The following is a 7,801-nucleotide window of genomic DNA, read 5'->3' on the forward strand; positions in this document are numbered from 1 at the left end:
GCATGGGGAGGAAAGGAGAACAAGATAGCAGAAGTTCCCAGTTTTTGGCGGGGTATGGTGGCTCATGCCTGTTATCTCAGTACTTTGGGAGGCTGAAGTGGGACGATCACTTGAGCTAAGGAATTTGAGACCAGCCTGGGCAACATAGTGAAGCTTTGTCTGTACTAAAATTTTTTAAAATTAGCTGGGGGTGTTGGCGTACATCTGTAGTCCCAGCTACAGTCTGAAATGGGAGGATCACTTGAGCCTGGGTGTTTGAGGCTGCAGTGAGCTGTGATGGCACCATTGCACTCCAGCCTGGGTGACAGAGCAAGATCCTGTCTTAAAAAAAAATACAAACACACACACAAAAAATGAGTTCCCAGTTTTCCATTTGATCATTCTGCACACCACTATGGAGGCTGCAAGAGACTATGGGACCTGGCACGGTGGCTCATGCTTGTAATCCCAGCCCTTTGGGAGGTCGAGGCGAGCGGATCACTTGAGGCCAAGAGTTTGAGATCACCCTGGTCAACATGGTGAAACCCCGTCTCTACAAACAAACAAACAAATACAAAAACTAGCCGGGTGTGGTGACAAGCACCTGTAAACCCAGCTACTTGGGAGACTGAGGCACGACAATCTCTTGAACCCAGGAGGCAGAGGTGGTGGTGAGCCGAGATAGTGCCATTGCACTCCAGCCTGGGTGACAGAGCTAGACTTTGTCTCAAAACAAAAACAAACAAACAAAACATGAGACTTTGCTGGGGCCCAACCCCAGCAGCTGTGCTCACATGCAACTGACCTCATCTCTCCCAAGAGCCCCATTAACGCAGACCCTCTGCCCCTCTCAAAAGGGCCCCAATGTGGCCCTAACACTGCCCCATTCTCTGCCCAGTCAGTGAATAAGGGCACGAGCTCTTAGGAACAAATATGAGCTCTGTCACTTACTAGCCCTACTATCATGGGTAAGGGACTTTCTCTTTGTGCGGCTCAGTTTCTTCAACTGAAAAATGGAGATAATAGTAGAACTCAGCTTATCTGGTGGTTGTGAAGTCTGAGTGAGATTATCAAATGTGACATGCTTAACAGAGTTCATAGCAAATATTCAGCCACCATGATGGCAACGATGATGACGATGATGGTAGTCTTGATGACGGGTTCTCGTGTCTGTGGTTTCTCTGCCTCAAATGCTATTAGAGGCTAGGCCCACAGCCTCAGAGCCTGACCACCTGGGTTTGAATCTCATTTTTGCCATTTATTTGGGCAAGTGATATCCCCTATCTGAGCCCCAGTTTCCCCATTTGAAAAATGGAGGTAGTAACAGTTCCAGCCTCACTTAACTGTCGTAAGGATAAGTGAAATGATGTGAGCGAAAGCATTGATAGGGGCCTCATCATATCCGCCCGAGACAGGAAGCCTCCCTCCGTGGAAAGCCTGCCGTGGCCCCTTCCCTCTGGCTTTCTTCTCACATTGCCCTGCCTTTGTCCCATCAGGAAGAGGCAACACTCACAGAGACACCTGTGGATGCGGCTGATAACTCTCAGCCTCCCAGGACTACGGAGCCCCTGCAACCTTCCAGGGTCAGCCAGGAAGCGCCGGCCCAGAGAAGGAGAAGCTGGTCTCAGAGACACACAGCAAGGCTGGGCTGAGCCCTCACCTCTGCACATGACCTGTTGCAAAATAATGTCTTCACTTCCAAAATACTTTTTTCGTCAAAATATTCTAGTTTCTTCCTTTTGTCTCAGATGCCTTTTAGGCAGAAATTTCACATTCATCCCCATCCTGATCCGTGGACCTGGCCACCCAGGGCTGGCACAGCCTCCCTCCGCCTATCTCTCATCTGCTTGTCTGAATCTCCGTGATACTCCCTCTCTCCCCGTGTCTCTGAATATATTTCTGTCTGTGTCTTTACACAGTTCTCTCCCTGTCTCTTTGTTCTCTGTCTCCATCTCTCTCTGCCCCTCCCTGTTTTTCCCACTGGTCTTTCTTTTCTTTTCTTTTTTTTTTTTTTTTTTTTTTTGAGACGGAGTCTCGCTGTGTCGCCCAGGCTGGAGTGCAGTGGCCGGATCTCAGCTCACTGCAAGCTCTGCCTCCCGGGTTTTTACGCCATTCTCCGGCCTCAGCCTCCCGAGTAGCCGGGACTACAGGCGCCCGCCACCTCGCCCGGCTAGTTTTTTGTATTTTTTAGTAGAGACGGGGTTTCACCGTGTTAGCCAGGATGGTCTCGAACTCCTGACCTCGTGATCCGCCCGTCTCGGCCTCCCAAAGTGCTGGGATTACAGGCTTGAGCCACCGCGCCCGGCCTTTTCTTTTCTTTTCTTTCTTTCTCTCTCTCTCTCTCTTTCTTTCCCTTTCTTTTTTTTTTTTTGAGACAGACTTTTACTCTCACCCAGGCTGGAGTGTAATGGCACAATCTCGGCTCATTGCAACTTCTGCCTCCCGGGTTCAAGCAATTATCTGCCTCAGCCACCCAAGTAGCTGGGATTACAGGTGCCCACCACCACACCCAGTTAATTTTTGTATTTAGTAGAGACAGTGTTTCACCATCTTGGCCAGGCTGTTCTTGAACTCCTGACCATGTGATCCACCCACCTCGGCCCCCCGAAGTGCTGGGATTACAGTCATGAGCCACTGCGCCTGGCCTCCACTGGTAACATTTCTAAGGTTATTTTTTTACCTTTTGTCTCTGTCTCCCTGTGTATCTCTTCTTCCTGTATTTCCCTCTCTCTCTCTCTTTCTCCCTGGGTCTCTGGTTCTATGGCTCTGACTCCATCTTTCTCTCTCTCTCTCTTTCTCTGTACACACACACACACACTTTGGCTTTCTCTCTTGTCTCTGTTTATGTCTCCTTCTGTCAGTCTCTTGCATCTGTATTTGTTTCTGTCTCTGTCTCTGTGTCTGTTTCTCTCTGCCTCTGTCTCTCTTTCCTCAAGTGTGTACACACACACACACCACTGACAAATATACATATATTTTTGTCTCTTTGTCTCTGGTCTGTTTAGGTCTCCTTCTGTCAATCTCTTTTGTATCTGTCTTTATTTCTATCTTTCTCTTTCTTTCTTTCTCTTTCTTTCTCTTTCTTTCTTTTTTTTTTTTTTGAGACGGAGTCTTGCTCTGTCACCCAGGCTGGAGTGCAGTGGCCGGATCTCAGCTCACTGCAGCCTCCGCCTCCCGGGTTCACGCCATTCTCCTGCCTCAGCCTCCCGAGTAGCTGGGACTACAGGTGCCCGCCACCTCGCCCGGCTAATTTTTTGTATTTTTTAGTAGAGACGGGGTTTCACCGTGTTAGCCAGGATGGTCTCGATCTCCTGACCTTGTGATCCGCCCGCCTCGGCCTCCCAAAGTGCTGGGATTACAGGCTTGAGCCACCGCGCCCGGCCTCTCTTTCTTTCTTTCTCTTTCTTTCTTTCTTTTTCTTTCTTTCTCTCTCTCTCTCTCTTTCTTTCTTTTTTGAGACAGGGTCTTGCTGTGTCACTCAGACTGGGGTGCTGTAGTGTGATCTCGGTTCACTGCAGCCTCCGCTGCCGAGTTCAAGGTTCAAGTGATTCTCCTACCTCAGCCCCCCAAATAGCTGGGACTATAGGCGCCTGCCACCACACCCGGCTAATTTTTGTATTTTTAGTAGACACATGGGTTTTGCCATGTTTTCCAGGCTGGTCTCAAACTCCTGGTCTCAAGTGATCTGCCCACCTCAGCCTCCCAAAGTGCTGGGATTACAGATGTGAGCCACCACGCCCGGCCCTATCTTTATATCTGTATCTGTCTTTATTTCTGTCTCTGTTTCTGTGTCTCCATTTTTTTTTTCTCTGCCTCCATCTCTTTCCTCGAGTGTGCGCGCATGCACACACACACACACACACCACTGACAAATAGATGGATACAACCCCCCTCCACCCCCACTCACCTGAGAGCAGGATTCCCATCCAGTGGTGTCCCCATAAGTCAGCAGGCCCCATGGGTCCCAGCACCTGACTTCAGTGTGCCAGGCCGCCTGTTGTCCCGGCTTGCACACACAGACACAGTCCTCACTGCAGCTGCAGCCCCTCCACCTCCCTTCTCTCCTCTCCCCCACTGCTACAAAGTCACACACACTGTAGTGACTGCCGCTCTCGGGACAGACAGGGGTGGTGGCAGGGAAGTAACTTTGACCCCACCTCTGCCCTCCACCCCCAGGGCTGACTTTCCTTCCCTGCCCAGCGTGGAGAGCGGAAAGTCCAGGAACCCTGGAGACCGGGAACTGAGATTACGATGGTCAATAGCAATGATAAGAAAAAAACAACAATGACCAGCTCCTTGTTTCTGAGAGCTTAATAACCAGGCCCAGTGCCAAGTTCATTATAAGCAGCCAATAAATATTAAATGAGCTGGAATCATGCTTGTGATATAGATCCCAGTCATAAACGAAAGCTCTGGAGTCAGACCGGCAGGAATTACAGACTGAGCAGGACTGGGGGAACTCCAGGAGGAGCTCGACGTGGTCTTGGGAGAAGGGGCAGGGAGGGCTTCCTGGAGGAGTGGACATCTGAGCTGAAACTTGGAGAACATAGTAAAGGTTCTATACATAAAAGTTACTTTTAAAAAAATCTCTATGAGCAAGACAAGCTGTTGGTCTTTGAGAGTATATAGACCCAGACCCAGAAGATTTAACAGAACCAACCAGCTGAGGGAACTATCATTAATCCATGTATCATGTATCCATCCACTAATTTATTTAACAAATACTTCCTGAATTCTCTTCCTTTTTTTTTTTTTAGATGGAGTCTTGCTCTGTTGCCCAGGCTGGAGTACAGTGGCATGATTTCAGCTTCCTGCAATCTCCACCTCCCAGGCTCAAGTGATTCTCCTGCCTCAGCCTGCCTAGTAGCTGGGACTACAGGCGTGTGCCTCCACACCCAGCTAATTTTTTTTTTAAATTATATTTTATGTTCTAGGGTACATGTGCACAACATGCAGGTTTATTACATATATATACATATGCCATGTTTGTGTGCTGCACCCATTAACTCGTCATTTACATTAGGTATATCTCCTAATGGTATCCCTCCCCCCCTCCCCACCCCACAACAGGCCCTGGTGTGTGATGTTCCCCTTCCTGTGTCCAAGTGATCTCATTGTTCAATTCCCACCTATGAGTGAGAACATGCGGTGTTTGGTTTTCTGTTCTTGCGATAGTTTGCTGAGAATGATGGCTTCCAGCTGCATCTATGTCCCTACAAAGGACAAGAACTCATCCTTTTTTATGGCTGCATAGTATTCCGTGGTGTGTATGTGCCACATTTTCTTAATCCAGTCTGTCATTGATGGACATTTGGGTTGGTTCCAAGTCTTTGCTATTGTGAATAGTGCTGCAATAAACATACATGTGCATGTGTCTTTATAGCAGCATGATTTACAATCCTTTGGGTATATCCCCAGTAATGGGATGACTGGGTCAAATGGTATTTCTAGTTCTAGATCCTTGAGGAATCACCACACTGTCTTCCACAATGGTTGAACTAGTTTACAGTCCCACCAACAGTGTAAAAGTGTTCCTATTTCTCCACATCCTCTCCAGTACCTGTTGTTTCCTGACTTTATAATGATTGCCATTCTAACTGGTGTGAGACGGTATCTCACTGTGGTTTTGATTTGCATTTCTCTGATGGCTAGTGATAATGAGCATTATTTCATGTGTCTGTTGGCTATATAAATGTCTTCTTTTGAGAAGTGTCTGTTCGTTTCCTTTGCCCACTTTTTGATGGGGTTGTTTGTTTTTTTTTGTAAATTTGTTTGAGTTCTTTGTAGGTTCTGGATATTAGTTAGCCCTTTGTCAGATGAGTAGATTGCAAAAATTTTCTCCCATTCTATAGGTTGACTGTTCACTCTGACAGTAGTTTCTTTTGCTGTGCAGAAGCCCTTTAGTTTAATTAGATACCATTTGTCAATTTTGGCTTTTGTTGCCATTGCTTTTGGTGTTTTAGATATGAAGTCCTTGTCTATGCCTATGTCCTGAATGGTATCGCCTAGGTTTTCTTCTAGGGTTTCTATGGTTTTAGGTCTAACATTTAAGTCTTTAATCCATCTTGAATTAATTTTTGTATAAGGAATAAGGAAGGGATCCAGTTTCAGCTTTCTACTTATGGCTAACCAGTATTCCCAGCACCATTTATTAAATAGGGAATCCTTTCCCCATTTCTTGTTTTTGTCAGGTTTGTCAAAGATCAGATGGTTGTAGATGTGTGGTATTATTTCTGAGGGCTCTGTTCTGTTCCATTGGTCTATATCTCTGTTTTGGTACCAGTACCATGCTGTTTTCGTTACTGTAGCCTTGTAGTATAGTTTGAAGTCAGGTAGCATGATGCCTCCAGCTTTGTTCTTTTGACTCAGGATTATCTTGGCAATGTGGGCTCTTTTTTGGTTCTACATGAGCTTTAAAGTAGTTTTTTTCCAATTCTGTGAAGAAAGTATTGGTAGCTTAATAGGGATGGCATTGAATCTATAAATTACCTTGGGCAGTATGGCCATTTTCACGATATTGATTCTTCCTATCCATGAGCATGGAATGTTCTTCCATTTGTTTGTGTCTTCTTTTATTTCATTGAGCAGTGGTTCGTAGTTCTCCTTGAAGAGGTCCTTCACATCCCTTGTAAGTTGGATTTCTAGGTATTTTATTCTCTTTGAAGCAATTGTGAATGGAAGTTCATTCACGATTTGGCTGTTTGTCTATTATTGGTGTATAAGAATGCTTGTGATTTTTGCACATTGATTTTGTATCCTGAGACTTTGCTGAAGTTGCTTATCAGCTTAAGGAGATTTTGGGCTGAGATGATGGGGTTTTCTAAATATACACTCATGTCATCTGCAAACAGGGACAATTTGACTTCTTCTTTTCCTAATTGAATACCCTTTATTTCTTTCTCTTGCCTGATTGCCCTGGCCAGAACTTCCAACACTATGTTGAATAGGAGTGGTGACAGAGGGCATCCCTGTCTTGTGCCAGTTTTTAAGGGGAATGCTTCCAGTTTTTGCCCATTCAGTATGATATTGGCTGTGGGTTTGTCATAAATAGCTCTTATTATTTTGAGATACGTTCCATCAGTACCAAATTTATTGAGAGTTTTCAGCATGAAGCGCTGATGAATTTTGTCAAAGGCCTTTCCTGCATCTGTTGAGATAATCATGTGGTTTTTGTCTTTGGTTCTGTTTATATGCTGGATTACGTTTATTGATTTGCATATGTTGAACCAGCCTTGCATCCCAGGGATGAAGCCCACTTGATCATGATGGATAAGCTTTTTGATGTGCTGCTGGATTCGGTTTGCCAGTATTTTATTGAGGATTTTTGCATCGATGTTCCTCAGGGATATTGGTCTAAAATTCTCTTTTTTTGTTGTGTCTTTGCCAGGCTTTGGTATCAGGATAATGTTGGCCTCATAAAATGAGTTAGGGAGGATTCCCTTTTTTTCTATTGATTGGAATAGTTTCAGAAGGAATGGTACCAGCTCCTGCTTCTACCTCTGGTAGAATTTGACTGTGAATCCCTCTGGTCCTGGACTTTTTTTGGTTGGTAGGCTATTAATTATTGCCTCAATTTCAGAGCCTACTATTGGTCTATTCAGGAATTCAACTTCTTCCTGGTTGAGTCTTGGGAGAGTGTATGTGTCCAGGAATTTATCCATTTCTTCTAGGTTTTCTAGTTTATTTGTGTAGAGGTGTTTATAGTATTCTCTGATGGTAGTTTGTATTTCTGTGGGGTCGGTGGTGATATCCCCTTTATCATTTTTTATTGTGGCTATTTGATTCTTCTCTCCTTTCTTCTTTATTAGTCTTGCTAGTGGCC

General features: G+C 45.4%; 1 protein-coding gene across 5 annotated transcripts in view; it reads right to left on the reverse strand.

Annotated features, from left to right (window-relative positions):
• The window catches only part of CEACAM20 (CEA cell adhesion molecule 20), a 29,971-nt gene extending 25,756 nt beyond the window's left edge, over positions 1 to 4,215 (reverse strand). For 4 of the 5 annotated variants that reach the window (XM_050772132.1, XM_050772131.1, XM_050772130.1 and 1 more), the window contains exon 1: positions 3,887 to 4,102. In XM_050772132.1, the coding sequence (XP_050628089.1) occupies positions 3,887 to 3,938 (52 nt within the window). In that variant the 5' untranslated portion in view covers positions 3,939 to 4,102. Of the gene's footprint in view, positions 1 to 3,886 lie in introns of all 5 variants that reach the window. The other variant, XM_050772129.1, reaches the window with a different exon arrangement.
• Positions 4,216 to 7,801: the final 3,586 nt, after the last annotated feature.

The sequence above is a fragment of the Macaca thibetana genome, chromosome 19, assembly GCF_024542745.1.
Source record: "Macaca thibetana thibetana isolate TM-01 chromosome 19, ASM2454274v1, whole genome shotgun sequence".
NCBI classification, from domain to species: Eukaryota; Metazoa; Chordata; class Mammalia; order Primates; family Cercopithecidae; genus Macaca; species Macaca thibetana.